Here is a 17,058-nt window from a genome sequence, read left to right as displayed (position 1 = left end):
TTTTTTACAACCACCCTCCACAATGCTCAACGGTCCCTGTCCACATTCATTGTGGTATATGATCTGCTAGTAGCTCTGTGGAGGTCATGAGTGATAACATCTGCTGATTTAACGCAATTTTTTTTACAACCACTCTCCACAATGCTCAACGGTCCCTGTCCACCAATACATGAGGTCTTCCTGGTCTTGGTTTAGTTGTGGTCGTTCTTCTGCATTTACACTTCAGTCACATCACCAACAGTCAACATGGACAGTTTTAGATGGGCTGAAATAACCATGATAGATTTGTGATTCAGGTAACATCCAATGAGTAGTCCACATTTGAAGTAGCTGAGCTCTTGTGACCAACTCATTCTGCTGTAACTGCTTCTCTGCTAGCAACACAATGTTCCCTACTTCATTTTATACTGGTGGGTCCACATCTTGTGCAGCTAGTGGTCAATTCCACATTACACAGAGGTGTCCAGATACTTTCCATTGGGTAGTGTATGTGGAAAGAGATGCTACTGTAAAATTAAATGTATTCAATAAGACCAAAACAAGTCAATTTCTGAAATTATTTGCATTCTACAAAAATTACTGTTATATTTTAAGAAATGGCAGTTAAGTCCAGAAATGAGTGTATCATGCAGAAATTAATAAAGCAGATAGTAAGATTAAGAGCATGGGTTACAGTGAAACAAGTGACAGGACAACTAGTGAGTGTGGAAGATACAGTAACAGGTAAACTAAATGACAATGTTGTGACTGATATTTTGCAAGTTGTGAATATTTTTTCGCAGTGACTTTCTAAATGTAGCACCAAAAATAGGATTAAATGGTTCATTTTTACACAAAACTTTTAGCAGTTAGGAGTAGCACCAGTGTCCTTCACTGAAATTAATCAAATTAGAAAAGTTCTAAGAATCAGTAGCTCCTGTGGTGGTGATGAAATTTGAAACAGAATCCTGAAGAGTTGTTCTAACTTGTAAGTACTTGTAATATCCTTAAGTGACCTGTGTAATGCAACACTCAGAAATGGAATTTTTATGAGTAGTCATACCATTGTTAAATCTCTTAATAAGAAAGATGACAAGAAAACTAATTATTATTGTTGTCCAGTTCCCTTATTGATGTCCGTTTTTTCAAGATATTCAAAAAATTAATGTACTCAATAGTAGTCTCACATTTGAGTAGAAACAATTTAGTAAGCATGTATGTCACAGTTTAAATTCCAGAAGGGTTGCTCAACTGAGATTGTTATTTATTTATTCATTCACTCACCAAGTGCTACAAGCCTTAAATAATAAAATATCACCAGTCGTTATTTTTGTGAACTTTACAAGTTGTCTGGTTGTGTTACTCTCATAGAAAAACTTGGCTTTGCAAACAACTGATTTGAATCATAATGAATGAACACAACACAAAAAGCTTTGCTGTATAATCCAAACAATGTTGGAAGGAGGAAAAGTTTAGTTACTGCAGGAAAATCAAAGCCTTCCTATTGCTGATATATGTGAATGACCTTCCATTTAGCATTAATCATACAGAATTTGTTCTTTCGTCAGACAATACTAGTGTTGTAATAAATCTCATTAAAAAGACCTACACACAAGAAATTTTTAATGATATTTTCAAAGGGTGATTAAATGGTTTTCTGAAAATGGACTCACCCCAAAATTTGAGAAAATACACACCATATTTAGTTCTATATGACAAATGGTCACATTGACAATTAATACTGCACATGAACTATAGTCAGGAAATGTGGTAGCATAGTCCATATTTTTGGTGTGCTTATTGATGAAAACTGAAATAAGCCTATTACTGAACTGCTCAAACATTTCAGTTCACATACTTTTGTTTTTTGTATAACTGTTGATGTTGGAATCAGACAAATGAGCCTGCTAGTGTATTTTGCATATTTCCATTCAATAATGTTTTATGGAATAATTTTCTGGGGTATTTCCTCATTTAGAAAGAAAATATTGATTGCACAAAAGCTGGATGTAAGAATATTATTTGGTATTCATCCAGTCACCTTTTAGTTACCTCATCAAGGTATTTGCTGATGGAATTTGTCATAAGTAATCCATCACAGTTTGAGAAGAATGGTGGTTTCCATACCTACAACACTAGAAACTAAGAGTGACTTTTATTACACCTTCATTAAAGTTATAACTGGGTCAAAAAGGATTCCATTATGTAGCAACAAAATGTTTGGATCATTTGCTGAAGAACATAAAATTTCTGACAGCTAGCAAAGCAAAATTTAAATCTAAACTAAAATCTTTTCTTCTTTACAACTTCTTCAGGTCTGAAGACAGATTTTATCTAAAAGGTGGTAGTGTGTTAAAAAGCTTTATAGTGTAGTTGCATGAGTAGGACTGTAAAAAATAAATAAATAAATAAATAAATAAATATTTGTTAATGTTAAAGATAATCGTGTTTACATATATTATAAACTAACACATTCCACATCACTTCAATTAAGTAGCTAACTACTTACTAACAATGAGAACTTTAATGCATTTATTATGGGATTACTTCCAATACAGTTCACATCAAAGACAAGTTTAACAGTGGTCAAAACCTAGAAACCAAGGTGTCCATAGTGTGCAGTACTTCAAACCAACCAAGTGCTCAGTCCAAAGTGAACATATTAAACCATCCACTGAGTAATTCTATGTCTTGGCAGTAGCTCTTACTCATCTAAAATTTGGCTAAGCCCAGATCTGCTGCACAGACCACAATCATTTTTTGTAAACCCGCGATGCAAGCATCAAATCAAATTGCCAAATCCACAAAATGTATTTTTAAGTTCAACTGCATGTGAAATTACAACAGCTACTGGATGCACTAAAATGGACACAACTCACACTTGATAGCTGAGCAGCTGAAATGCCATGGAGAATGATGTAGACATTGCATTGAATGGACCACAGCATTAGATACTGGTCCACACATCCAACTCCTTTAATCTTTTTGTGACATGTTATTCATTTATATTGACAGAATTGCTTTGGTGTGTTGATTAAGAAGGTCTTAATACAAATTTGTTTAGCTAATATTAAGGAAAAACTAATAAAGCAGTGGAAAATTCAGGATGGAATGTAACAATACTAGTTGCTACTCACCATATAGTGCAGATGCTGAGTTGCAGATAGGCACAACGAAAAGATTCTCACAAAATAACTTCACACACACACACACACACACACACACACTTGTGCCTATCTGTGACTCAGCATCTCTGCTATATAGTGAGTAGCAACTGTCCTTTTATATTGGAAAAACTAATAAGCTACATTGCCATTTTTATAACTAGGTAGATTTTACCTAAAATATGCAATTCATCTTCAAGGGGAACAGTTTCCTATTTTCACTGGTGTAGTTATTTTTATTTAATACTAATCAAATTCAAATGACAGCCAATTAACTGATACATTAATTAATTACTGGTAAAAATATAAATAAATAAATTAAAATCACTATCCTAAATACACTGAGGTATAGCGTGTTTCTAAATGTTCACAAGCACTAGCTTCGTAACTGTTAAGTGTGACTGTATTGTATTCAACAATAATTCATTTTTAATTAATGTATATAAAATGCATCATGTAAATGCCTAGATGTGCCTTGCCGAGCTCTTTAATTTGGTGTGTCCATCATTTTTGTATATTAAACTTATGAGCTCTAATGAATTTTATTCTAAACAACCATTACATAAAGCATTTCTGAACTATGGTGTTAAACTTAGACATACAGATTTGTTGAGAGTCTCATCACATTCAATGCACAGGACTCTTTCTGCTAGTGCATCTCATTTCCCTGAATTTCACTTGGAAGCCATGGTACAAAAACACATGGAGCCAGCTGTGTGCTGTGAGTTAAATCCACAACACGAAATTACTTCTGTTAGTAGCTACTTTCGACAAGCCATACAGTGCCTATCTGCCATGTGTGAACCTCTGCTCAGCTTGGCACTGACAGTTAGTAGCAGCCATGCATCTAATACTTCATCTTGCAATCCCTCCAGTCAGTTCTCCATACAAGTGGTAACCATGGAAAAGTAATTAGACATCATACCAGAATTGCAACTGGTAGAAAACTGTTTTCCATAGTAAACAAATGTAACATTTTGGGAATGGACTAGGTCAGTATGTGCAACATTATTATTGAGAAGCAAATATTACTTATTTAATATGACACTAAGAAAACATCTTTGTTTATGTCAGCGTGACTATTCGATTTACAGTTTTTTCCACATCTTATGGGGGGATGTTTGTCCTTCTATATTTCATCTTAATCATTTTAAGAAAAAATTCAATCAGTGATTAAACAAACAATTAGTTAAATCTGAAAGCAATATGACTTAGTCTCACTAAGGTTGAAACTTTTAGACCTCACTTTTCAATACATTGACATTCATGGTTGTAGTGCAACAGAGGTATCACTATTTGTTGCTTTGATATTTATGGATAATAAACACTCAAAGAATTTTACACTTACTGTTGCCACAGCAGCTCACATCCTCCTTCCTGGATCTTCACCATACAACCAGCAGTGCTGTATGGTGCCATTGCCCTTGCCAGCCTAACAAAGGCCTCTAACAAAGAAACAGTGGTTCAACCATTAATGACAGTAATGGGATATCTGGTGAATCTGCTAGCCGCTCTGCATGTAGTTGAGTTGACACTAAGGAATTTGTCCACAAGATAAAATACACACATGTAACTGTTACTCTACTCAAATGTATGCTGTGAGAGTCATTGCTTTTGTTTTCTTGAGTTGATAGTCATCCATTTAAATGACACTGATCACATTTTATTAACTTTGCAGGCAGAAATAGATGGCCGCCAAGAAACATTCCGTGCTTTAAAAGAGAGTGGCATAGCATTGGGAGCAGATGTTGAGAATAGTTTAGCACACCTGGAAGAATTACGTCGGACTCTTGGAGCTGCTTGGGATGACAGACGTCAGAAACTGAACCAGGCACTTGAACTGCAGCAGTTCCGTGCTCAGGCTGATCAAGTGGACAGCTGGTTGGCCACGAAAGAGGCATTCCTAAACAATGACGACTTGGGGGTAAGAAAGTAGTATGTAATGAATTGAACATTTGAGAATTGTTATAAATTATGTAAAGATGTGGACTATGATAGGAATAAAGATGTGTCATTCATGAGTTCAAGGCATGAATAAACATGACACTGGATGGAGGTTGCAGGCTACAAAATAATTTGTTATAATTTTTGTGAAGATAATAGGTGGCAATACTACATGGACCGGCTGTGGTTTGTTTTGAAGCTCTGAGTACATTCTTGCTCCCTGTCTCTCTTTGTAGGGCCATGTTACTTGACAGTCTTCTGTAAATTTTCTGCTTGACCCCATTCATTCCCTTTTGTTTGTATATATAATAAATTTTGAGTCATTACTTATACTGTTACCTTGCTGATACAAAAATACAGGTATGCAGTTTGTCACATTACAGTTATGCTCTACAAACATAAATTACTTTTAAATTAATCATAAGGTATTTGTGATATAAACTGATTAAATATAAAATGAGTATTAATAGTAGACATCAGTCTTGTGTAATATTTGAAAATCGTAGCAACAAAGAATTGAAAGTATCTTAGAAAATGTAAAGCAAATTTTAGACAGGAAAAAAAATTATAGATGTCATCACAGCAATATAGCTAAGACAAACACCTGGTAGTATTTCCAATAAAGAAAATAAAGTGTGATGTTTAATGAGTTGTGAATAATATATGTCAGTGGGAAGTGGGCAACCATCTAAACATTCTGTCCTTATCTTTACCAGCAAGTTGAAACTAATTCAAAGTACTCTGGAGTCCAATGAATTATGCAGCTGAGCACTCATACACTTTGTATTATATCTAGCCATAACATTAGGTTGCACTTATGTTCGTAAGTCACGCTTGATACAGCCTATTGGTTGTTATATTTGTTAGTGTTACATGTAACTTACATTATAGGCTGAACTATGAACATATAAGCGAAAAAGTGAAATGCATTTTTACAGTAGACTGTATTAGTTCTAACAAGACAGAATTATTATTCGATTATTGGTCCATCCAGTGGCTCAGGAAATGTGAAAATTCTTTAATGCCTAGAAACTTTTTATTTTCTGTATTTATTTATTTTTATTCTATATAACAAGAGGAATCCCAGTTTCCTTTTTGTGTGTATATAAACAATGTTCTCTTCCAGGATTCTCTGACCAGTGTAGAAGCTCTGTTGCGAAAACACGAAGCATTTGAAAAGACCCTAGCAGCACAAGCAGGCCGTGTTGAAGAACTAGAGCGGTTTGCACATGAACTAGTTGCTGAACATCACTATGATAGTGCAGGTGTTTCGCAACGTCTCGGCGCTGTGTGTACACGCTGGAATCGACTCAGGGAAAGCGCTGCAAACAGGCGATGCAGACTCCAGGAATCTCGACAACTGCAACAGTTTCTTCGCAATATGTATGAGGTAATATTAATAAATTCAGCATCTGAGTTGTTTCTGTTTAAATTTCCTTTCTATTCCTTTCATATTTACTTCTTGATGTTCATACAACATTGGAAAATTCTATGTGGAATACAAACAATGGGTAACAGAAGGTAATCACTCAGGAGCAGAGGATGGATACATAAATAGTGACTGATACATATGAAGGAAATGGTGGAAATCAGAGGGACAAAATCAGGGGAATGAGGTGATGGATCCAAAAATTCATAATTTCAATCACTATGGCTATCCTGTTATTGAAGCACCTCTCATTGTTTTGATAAAATGTGTATCCTTTTGTAGTCTTAGGCCCACTCCTCTGTATTTTATATTTCAATTAGCACAGAAGACTTTTGAAGTTTTCACCAGTTGTTTTGGTCTTCAAAATGTTGTCAGTAAGGTACTATTTGCGATCCAAAAATCGTTGACCATAATCATTCCATCTGATGAAGTGGACTTCATCTTTGTTGGTTCAGGGCCACTGCCATGATTGCAGTATCATTTATATTGTGAAGTGATGAACACATCTCTATAACAGTAACAAACTGGCAAAAAGTGTCATTTACATTCTTTGTAAAATGCTTCAAATATTGCTCAGAACACCCATTTTAATTTTTTCTATTGGGTAACATCAACAGTTGTGATGAACATGTTGCCCCAACATTTCTCACAATTAATTGTCAATGCAAGATGTACTGTACTATTTCTTACAATATGCCTTTTAGTGTTATCTGTTTTGTTCACCATTACTCACTTATCACCCAACCGGGCAGTTTCTCAATGTTTTCATATGTGATTATTGTTTTGTGATATCCTTCAGCTGGATTACATTCAAGAGAAGTTTGGATTCATTTGTCCATATTTAAAACATTGAAAATGAAGGAAATTTTAAATGAATTTGTGATAGCAAGTAAACCACTCAAAACATAAAATTTTATGATGGCGTGAAATTGAAGCCAATTTATTTGAACTTAATGCTGGTAATATGACCACTTAAAAGAGCAATATATATAAAACTTGAAATGCACTAATTGTTGTAGTCAGAGCAATTGCAGTATTCGTGTTTTAAATCTTCCGTTTGACAAAGGGTCACTATATCTCTGTAAAATAATGACTTCAACATTTTGTTATGTCTGGTGCATAGTCTATGCATTCTTTGAATAGTTTGTTAGGACACTAACTACCAAATGATCAGGACTACATGGTAATTTTTGCTTTAACCTTTTATTGCATTATAACACAGACAACAATTGAGCAAATTTTCTTAACACTTTATTTATCTGATCTTATACCATAACTGAGACAGATACTGACAGTGCTTTTAATGTGTTGGATCCAGACAAATTTTCCATAATATTTTTTTCACCTTCTTTCTCAGGTGGAAGGGTGGATCCATCAGAAAATGCAGACAGCTAGTGATGAAAACTACCGTGATCAGTCAAATCTTCAGAGCAAGATACAGAAACATGCAGCCTTTGAGTCTGAGCTCTCTGCAAATCGTGGTCGCGTAGCTGCTGTGTCTGATGAAGGAGAGACACTAATTGGTGCAGGGCACTTTGCAAGCATGGAGATTAGAACCAGACTTGATGAGTTAGATACTGCATGGAGGCAGCTGCAAGAAAAGTCACACCTCAAGAGGGAGAGACTGAATGATGCCTACCAGGTAATCTTCAAAAATTTCAAGTCTGATTACAAACTGTGTGACAGTTGGATCTTAGTCATGTATTGTTATTGTAATAAGTTGAAAAAATATCAAAAGGTAATTCCTTTTACCTTCATTTCCACTTTCCTCATATTTATACTAGCGCATTTTTAGAATACTTCTTTCTCTTTTACAGGCTTTATTGTTTGGCCGCACTTTAGATGAATTAGACACTTGGATGGATGAAATTGAATTGCAGCTACAATCAGAGGACCATGGAAGAGACTTGGCAAGTGTCACTCATCTATTAAAGAGACATTCACTGTTGGAAAATGATGTGCATAGCCATGCTGAGACAGTGGAACAAGTGAAGGATCAGGCTGCTGCTTTTAAACGCTCCAACCATTTCATGTGTGATGAAATCCAAGAACATGCAACTGCTGTTATTAAGAGGTAAATTTTGCAAATTATTTGTTATAATATATTGGGGGCTATTATTCAGGTTTTGCTTTTGTTCTTATTTATGACAATGAAAATTAACAAGGAAATGTCATGATGTCTAGGTATCATTCCCTTCAAGAGCCAATGCAAATAAGGAGAGAGAATTTGGAAGATGCGTTACTCCTGCAGCAATTCCTAAGAGATACAGAAGATGAACTGCAATGGATAGCAGAAAAAGAGCCATTGGCTGCATCTACGGATTTGGGAAACAGTCTGATAGCAGTTCAAAGCCTTCAGAAAAAGCATCAGGTGAGACATTTGCAGTACTTAGGACTGATATGAAAGTTTTTTATTTTGCAAGTGCATTTGCATAAAAGTGGCCTTTATATTCATTTTAATCTATGTTTCTGATGGCCTGTGCAATCTATTGAGACTCATATCAAACACCAGTTATGGATATTTGGCACAATTAAAGATAGCAACAGGGAAGATATGGCTCTACGTGAACAAGTTTTTGATTAGGCTAGTCCTCTGTTGGTTCTTCATTATCTTTAAAATGGTTATGGTTATATGAATTTGGTATAAAACGCCTGTTGTCCTTTTTTACTATTGTAATGCAAAGTAATTTTGAAATGCAGTCCTAGAATTTGAAAATAAAGTAAAATCCTTCTTTTCTTTAATTACAATGGCTTGGAACATTCTCTCAGTGTGTTCTTAGATTCTGGAGCACTACCAAATGCAGAATACAAAGTATTTGCACCCAGGTGACAAAATTCATGGGATATCTCCTATATTGTGTTGGACCACCTTTTTCCCAGTGTAGTGCAGCAGCTCGATGTGGCATGGACTCAAAAACTCATTGCAAGTCCCCTGTAGAAATATTGAGCCATGCTACCTCTACAGCTGTCCATTACTGCGAAAGTGTTGCTTGTGCAGGATGTTTTGCACAAACTGATCTCTTGATTATGTCCATAAATGTTCAGTGGGGTTCATTTTGGGTAATTTGGGTAGCCAAATCATTCACTTGAATTGTTAAACACAGCCCACACCTTTAGGGAGCCACCTTCAGCTTGCTCAGTGCCTTGTTGAGAACATGCGTCCATGGCACCATGGGCTTTGCACCACACGTGAGCCCTACCATCAGCTCTTACCAACTGAAATTAGACCTCATGTGACCAGGCCACAGTTTTCCAGTCATATAGGATTCATCTGATATATTTACGAGCCTAGGAGAGGCACTGCAGGCAGTGTCATGTTGTTAGCAAAGCCACACATGTCGGTTGTCTGCTGCTTATTTCACACTGTGTCGCCTGTTTGTTGACACTGATGGCTTTACGCAAACACCACTGCTCTCCGTCGTTAAGTGAAGGTCTCAACCACTGTGTTGTCCATGGCTAGAGGTAATGCCTAAAATTTGATGTTCTTTGCACACTCTTGACAGTGTGAAGCAGCCAGCTACGGTGGCCGAGCGTTTCTGGGTTCTTCAGCCTGGAACCACGCGACTGCTATGCTCGCAGGTTTGAATCCTGCCTCAGGCATGGATGTGTATGCTGTCCTTAGGTTAGTTAGGTTTAAGTAGTTCTAAGTTCTAGGGGACTGATGACCTCAGATATTAAGTCCCATAGTGCTCAGAGCCATTTGAACCAACAGTGTGGAGCTCAGAATATTGAATTTCCTAACAATGTCCAAAATTAAGTGACCCATGCATCTAGCTTCAACTACCATTCCGCATTCAGAACCTGTTACTTCCCATTGTGCTGCCATAATCACATCAGAAACATTTTCACATGATTCACCCAAGTACAAATGACAACTTCAACAATGGACTGCCCTTTTATACAACACTGACAGAGAAAGTTGTACGAATCCCTTATTTTCCGAAAACTAATGTAATTTATTCTGAAAAACTGTATGCAAAGTTGTATACATCAAGTAATCTCTAAAACCACATAGCATAAACTCTGTGACATGCCTCCTTGAGGAGGTTATTGAGGAGCCATTCATAGGCAGACATGACTACTTTCAGGATCACAATAAAATGACCACAGATGAATTTTAACTGTTTAGAAGAGAGGAAACTCATACAGGACCATATCTGAGATATTAAGACAATTTTGTAGTTTCTAGATTTTGACCCCTCCAGGAAATGTTTGTTATTTGCCTGGCCTGTGACCAGACATATCATATGACTTAAACATGAGTCGATACAGGTAATAGACTGAGTTCTACCTTAAAGAGAGTTACCATTAAGTCTTAACTAATTAGGCCAACACAATATCCTTGGTATGGAGGAGAAGTATTGGCACGTGTTAATTACATTGGCTCGGAATACTTATTCACTCACAAACACAGATAAACATATTTAAAATCACATGTGAATATTCATATTTAAACTCCATGGATGGCAGCATCATAGTTACACTTTTAATTATATTGGCAGCATTATGTAGTGTTAACCCAAGTGGACTTGGAAGAGCAGTTGAATGGAATGGACAGTGTCTTGAAAGGAGGATATAAGATGAACATCAACAAAAGCAAAACAAGGATAATGGAATGTAGTCGAATTAAGTCAGGTGATACTGAGGGAATTAGATTAGGAAAGGAGGCACTTAAAGTAGTAAAGGAGTTTTGCTATTTGGGGAGCAAAATAACTGATGATGGTCGAAGTAGAGAGGATATAAAATGTAGGCTGGCAATGGCAAGGAAAGCGTTTCTGAAGAAGAGAAATTTGTTAACATCCAGTATTGATTTAAGTGTCAGGAAGTCATTTCTGAAAGTATTCGTATGGAGTGTAGCCATGTATGGAAGTGAAACATGGACGATAAATAGTTTGGACAAGAAGAGAATAGAAGCTTTCGAAATGTGGTGCTACAGAAGAATGCTGAAGATTAGATGGGTAGATCACATAACTAATGAGGAAGTATTGAATAGGATTGGGGAGAAGAGAAGTTTGTGGCACAACTTGACCAGAAGAAGGGATCGGTTGGTAGGACATGTTCTGAGGCATCAAGGGATCACCAATTTAGTATTGGAGGGCAGCGTGGAGGGTAAAAATCATAGAGGGAGACCAAGAGATGAATACACTAAGCAGATTCAGAAGGATGTAGGTTGCAGTAGGTACTGGGAGATGAAGAAGCTTGCACAGGATAGAGTAGCATGGAGAGCTGCATCAAACCAGTCTCAGGACTGAAGACCACAACAACAACAACAACCCAAGTGGAGTATGGAGAATCAGGTGTGGACTTGTCAGGGTGGCTGTTTCAACCTTCTCATCCTGAATGTGCCCTTTCACTAGTTGGGACTCTTGTACAGAGTACAGCCATACTCCAGACCCACGTCCAGCAGGCAGGGGTTGGGGGCTGAAGTTTGCTCCACTGAACTCTCGTTCCTTGGCTGTATGCTATCTGCTGTCAGGATCCTGACCCGATCTTTAGGCAGCATAGTGTGGCAAAGAGCGGAGCATTCTTTCTTGGCAGGCACTGTAGTCCAATACATGAACTGGAATCCAGCCGGCGGTGTCTGGTGACAGAAGTCTCTAAATGGTCGATGGCCAATAGCATTCTTTTTTAACACTCAGCTCTATTTGTGTTAGGTGCAGAAATGTATGGCAAGTTATTAAATTGGACGATGCTGACTGATGTTGATGGCTGCACCAGCTTATGGGTATTGAGGGACAATGCTGCTCTAAACCACATGACAGTGGCCTGCTTCACAATGGTCACAGATTCATTGCCCTTCACTGGCAGGGTGCATATGTGTATGCACCCTGACGTAGTGTTCATGTGGATGCCACAGGTGTTACAGACACACTCTCATAATGCTGAAATGACATACCGGATTTTGATAACATACCTGGTTGCTGAATGGTGGCTGTAACAATGCATGGGGGCCAGAGAGGGTGGTTTAATGGTGAAACAGATGCTTGCAACAATCTATGGCTGTTGTGTTGTCATCAGATGATGACCTGCAAGAGGTGGCTTATGATGATACATAGCATAAACTTCCAACTCTAACTGATATGTTATGAATGGACCCAAAAATTCATGTAAATGTTGAACCCACATAAATTGCCAATCACAAATGCAAGAGGTATACATTTGATTACTGCTGCCAAATGAAGGAAAGTATTTTTACTGTTGTGTGACTGTTAGATGATAGTTTCAATTAAATCTGATCTTGGATAAATAGTTTAGAGTATTCTCATTTGTTTTTGTTTTTATAGGCACTGGAGGCTGAACTTGCAACAAGAGAGCCTGTTGTTGCTAGTCTTTCCAGTAGAGCACAACAAATGATTCGCAGTGGCCACTTTGCCTCAGCAAGAATAGAGAACTGCAGCTCAGAACTTGTTGAACGGTTTGCTCATTTGAGAGATTTGGCAAGTGTGAGAAGACTGAGACTATTGGATGCAGTTGAATCACAAATGGTATATACTATTGCAGCAATCTGAATAACACTGTAAACCTAGAGAAGGAAAAGTACATTACCTGACATATTGTAACTTTGTTTTCAGTTTTATGCAGAGGCTAATGAGGCAGAAACATGGCTTAGAGAAAAGAAACCCTTTGCAACATCTACAGATTCTGGAAAAGACGAGGATTCAGTGCAGTCGCTGATGAAGAAGCTGGAAGGTCTTGAACGTGATCTTAAGTCATTTGAAAACAATATTATACGTCTTTCTAAATTAGCAAAAGGATTAGTAGAAAGGGGACACTTTGATAGTCAGAATATCAAGGAAAAACAAGTAAGTACTAGTGCCTTAAACCCCTCTTCTCTGTGGAAGGGTAGTTACATGTATGTGTGTGAATATTGCTGAACCTAGACATTTTATTTCAGTAGCCCTAATTGTGTATATTGCATTTAATGCTAATTTTTCCCCATCTTCAGCAAGTACTTCTTTGCATCCTGTTGTACATTTATGTAACTGCATATGAACTGAAGTATTACTGTTGCCATTACATTAAATTTCTGGTTTGTAGGACAATTTCTCATATAGTAAAGGGTTTTGTTAAATCCCCATCTGAGCTTCACTATTGATTCTTAAACATGTATAACAGTATTTTTTAGGGTTGTGTCGATCAGTAAAAACGGAACCCATGTAGGATCACTTTGTTCTCTCTCTCTCTCTCTCTCTCTCTCTCTCTCTCTCTCTCTCTCTCTCTCTCTCTCTCCCTCTCCCTCTCTCCCCCTCCTCCCACTTTCAATTGTCTGGTTTTTGAAAATAATGTCCAGAAAGGTACTACATGATACTGGAATACACATAGCTTGATGTCATAGATTATGTACGTGATGATACACGAATTATGAGAATTACAAAACCGTAAATGATTTTTTACTTCACTGAATCTGAGAGGTTTTCACACCACACTGAATTCTGAGCCTCTAAATGTCATGTTTTGAAATCGAAGGTTCTGGATATGTTCCTGGGGAATCCTGTCACCCTCCTCACCACCCCAGCTCTCCACAAAATATGTGTGCAAATCTAAGAAGCACTTAAGTTGATGGTAACCATAGTGACAAAGTTACCAATCAACCAAATCCTCCAGATATGTTCATAGGAAAATATGGCAGGTGAATTTTCAGGCAGGAAAACGATAGCAACAGTCATACTTTAACAAAAGCTCATGCATTCCTTGTCATGTGTGGCCAGGTATTGTCCCACAGAAATATGACATGTTGAGTTACCTGAAGATAGGCAGTGCCTTGGGCACTGCCCTCAGTATTTAAGACTCATGATCGTATGTTCTACTTAATGGCAACCCAAATCTTCACATTTGGCTTTGTCAACTTTGCTGCTCAACAATGCAAAATGGCTGAATGAGATCACCACAATAGCTTCCAGTACACCTGCAGACACCACTGTAAGATAACTGAAGCAAGATTCATATGAAAGCTTTATATTTTGTCACTCAGTGTGTCAGTTTTCTTTTTCTGTCCATTGCAGTCAGAGATGTGTGTAGGTTTCTGGACAATGGAAACTGATGCAATGGCATGCATTCAGTCCATCTCAGAGCAGTGTCAAACCATTGTCATAGACAATCCACAGTCATGCAGTGCTTCACTGTGAAGTTAATGCTGTAGGTGGAATATTACAGTTCTTACAGGTACATAGGCAAGGTGCCTGACATCCTGTGCAGTAGTCACACTCCATGGCCTGTGTGTAACTCTCTAGCACCGACTCAAAAGTGCATAATTGTCCTAGCAGTATGTGTGAACTGAAAAGTAACAGTATGCCCTGGACATCAGTAATTCTCTACAACTGGAATTCCCTCACATTAAGATATTGCATCCTTCGATACTTGCAAAGCATTCTGGCACTTACCTCTGTGTATACGTGTGGACAACTCTTCAGTAACCCAACTTGATGTAATGCTAACCTTTCTGGTCAGACAAAACAGGATGCTGCTGGTTTGGATTCATTTGGGCCATTTTGTTGTGGATTTCACATTTTCCACAATGTTTACTGTGTGAATACCCACTACAGAGACTAAAAGCACCCATCAGGAAGGTAAAGATCCAATAAATGTAGATACAGAACAATAGAAATTGTATTATGATGCCCTATGTGCACATTTACTTACATATGTTATAAAAATAAAAATTAGACACAAATGAAACTCTTGCTTGTGCAATGTTTTGGAGTATAACTGAATATATGTGTGTGATCTGCAAAGCCGAACCAGAGTACCCTAATAATTTTCTTCTTCTTCTTCTTCTTCTTCTTCTTCCTCTTGTTTATACAGGCCGAGATTGAAGCACAGTTCAAAGAGCTCCAACAATTATGTGAGCAGCGTATGATGCGATTACAAGAGTCGCAGAAGTTTTTCAGATTTCTTCGTGAAGCTGATGAGGTTTCAGAATGGATTGGTGACCAGACAGTTCTGGCTGCATCTGAGGATTATGGTCGTGATGTGGAACACGTTGAACTACTTATTCAGACTTTTGAATCCTTCCTTTCTGGATTAGCTGCCAGTGAAAATCGTGTTATTTCCTGCTTAGATACTGGCAGAGCTCTTATCGCTGAGGAAAATGCAGAGGCAGAACGTATCCGTGTTAAACTTGATGACACCCAGCAGCAGTGGGAAGACTTAAAGGAGCTGGCCCATGCACGTCAGGAGGTTATTGCTATTATTTAATTATCTTTAAATTAATAAGACAACTACAGTAAATGTGGTCACTTTAAAAATTGCATGACAAATTAACAGCAGTATCTCATGTTCATTATTAGTACTGGTGTTTATGTTAAAATAATGGAAAATTAATTTTATTTTCTTAGGCCTTAGCTGGAGCAAAGCAGGTACATGTTTTTGATCGTACTGCTGATGAAACTATTGCATGGATCCAAGAAAAGGAAGCAAATTTATCAACAGAAAGCTATGGGCAAGATCTTGAAACCATCCAGGTTCTGGTTCGCAAGCATCAGGGATTTGAGACGGATTTGGCAGCTGTGAAAGAGCAGGTATATATATATATATCTCTGTCTGTCTGTCTCTCTCTCTCTCTCTCTCTCTCTCTCTCTCTTCTTTACTTCCCTTCCTTACTCCTCTCTCAGCCATTCTCTGTTCTCTCTCTCACATCTTCAATCTAGCCATTAATTCTTTAATCTTTTTGCCCCCCCCCCCCCCCTTCTTCCTCTTTTGTCCCTTCCTCATTACTCTCTCCTTCTTTCTGTCCATCAATATGCCTATCATTAGTACCTGCTGCTGATAATTATTATTATTTCTATCTGAGGTATGCCATATTTGTGCTAATATTTCTAGGTTGAAATGGTGGGCGAGGAAGCTAGCAGACTTGCAGATTTGTTCCCTGATGCCAGGGATCACATTGAAGTGAAACATGAAGATACCTTAGAGGCATGGAATGACTTGCTGGAAAAGGCTGCTCAGAGGAAGGACAAATTGCACCAGGCAGCAGAACTTCAGGCTTACTTTGATGAATATCGAGATCTAATGTAAGTATATTTGAGATTTTCTATAATATTTAGATTTACATAGTACTGAGTATAGGGGAAGCTTTACTATACTCAGGGCAGTTTTAGGCAACATTCAGTGGTATATACAGAAGCGTTCATTCAATTTTTGATTGTATAATATTATAAATTTTAAGATTAGTTTAGTGTAATACTTCATGATATCCTAGGTAACAAACTTAATAATTTTATTAAAAATTATAAAAGAGTATAACACACTGTTAATGCATTTAATTTTGTTTTTAGGGCATGGATTAATGAGATGATTGCTAAGCTTACAGCTCCAGAACTGGCTCAAGATGTTGCAGGTGCTGAAGCTCTCATTAACAGGCATGAGGAGTACAATCAAGAAATACTTGCACGAACTGATTCTTTCACAAATTTCTACAATAAAGGGGATGATCTGATAAGGAAGGTAAAGCAGCTGTCTCTCTCTCCCCCCACTCTCCATCCCCCTACCGTGTGTGTGTGTGTGTGTGTGTGTGTGTGTGTGTGTGTGTGTGTGTGTGTGTGT

General features: G+C 37.5%; 1 protein-coding gene across 1 annotated transcript in view; it reads left to right on the top strand.

Annotated features, from left to right (window-relative positions):
• LOC124722947 (spectrin beta chain, non-erythrocytic 2) overlaps positions 1-17,058 on the top strand; it is a 315,201-nt gene that overhangs the window by 233,095 nt on the left and 65,048 nt on the right. Inside the window, exons 45-55 of the mRNA XM_047248111.1 lie at positions 4,822-5,067; positions 6,214-6,477; positions 7,874-8,158; positions 8,334-8,590; positions 8,701-8,887; positions 12,801-13,001; positions 13,089-13,319; positions 15,319-15,693; positions 15,852-16,034; positions 16,336-16,526; positions 16,791-16,959. Coding sequence (XP_047104067.1) covers positions 4,822-5,067; positions 6,214-6,477; positions 7,874-8,158; positions 8,334-8,590; positions 8,701-8,887; positions 12,801-13,001; positions 13,089-13,319; positions 15,319-15,693; positions 15,852-16,034; positions 16,336-16,526; positions 16,791-16,959 — 2,589 coding nt within the window. The remainder of the gene's footprint in view (positions 1-4,821; positions 5,068-6,213; positions 6,478-7,873; positions 8,159-8,333; positions 8,591-8,700; positions 8,888-12,800; positions 13,002-13,088; positions 13,320-15,318; positions 15,694-15,851; positions 16,035-16,335; positions 16,527-16,790; positions 16,960-17,058) is intronic.

This window comes from Schistocerca piceifrons, chromosome X (assembly GCF_021461385.2).
Source record: "Schistocerca piceifrons isolate TAMUIC-IGC-003096 chromosome X, iqSchPice1.1, whole genome shotgun sequence".
Classification (NCBI taxonomy): domain Eukaryota; kingdom Metazoa; phylum Arthropoda; class Insecta; order Orthoptera; family Acrididae; genus Schistocerca; species Schistocerca piceifrons.
The sequence above is the reverse complement of the archived record's forward strand: the minus strand, read 5'-3'. Positions and strand labels throughout refer to the sequence as shown.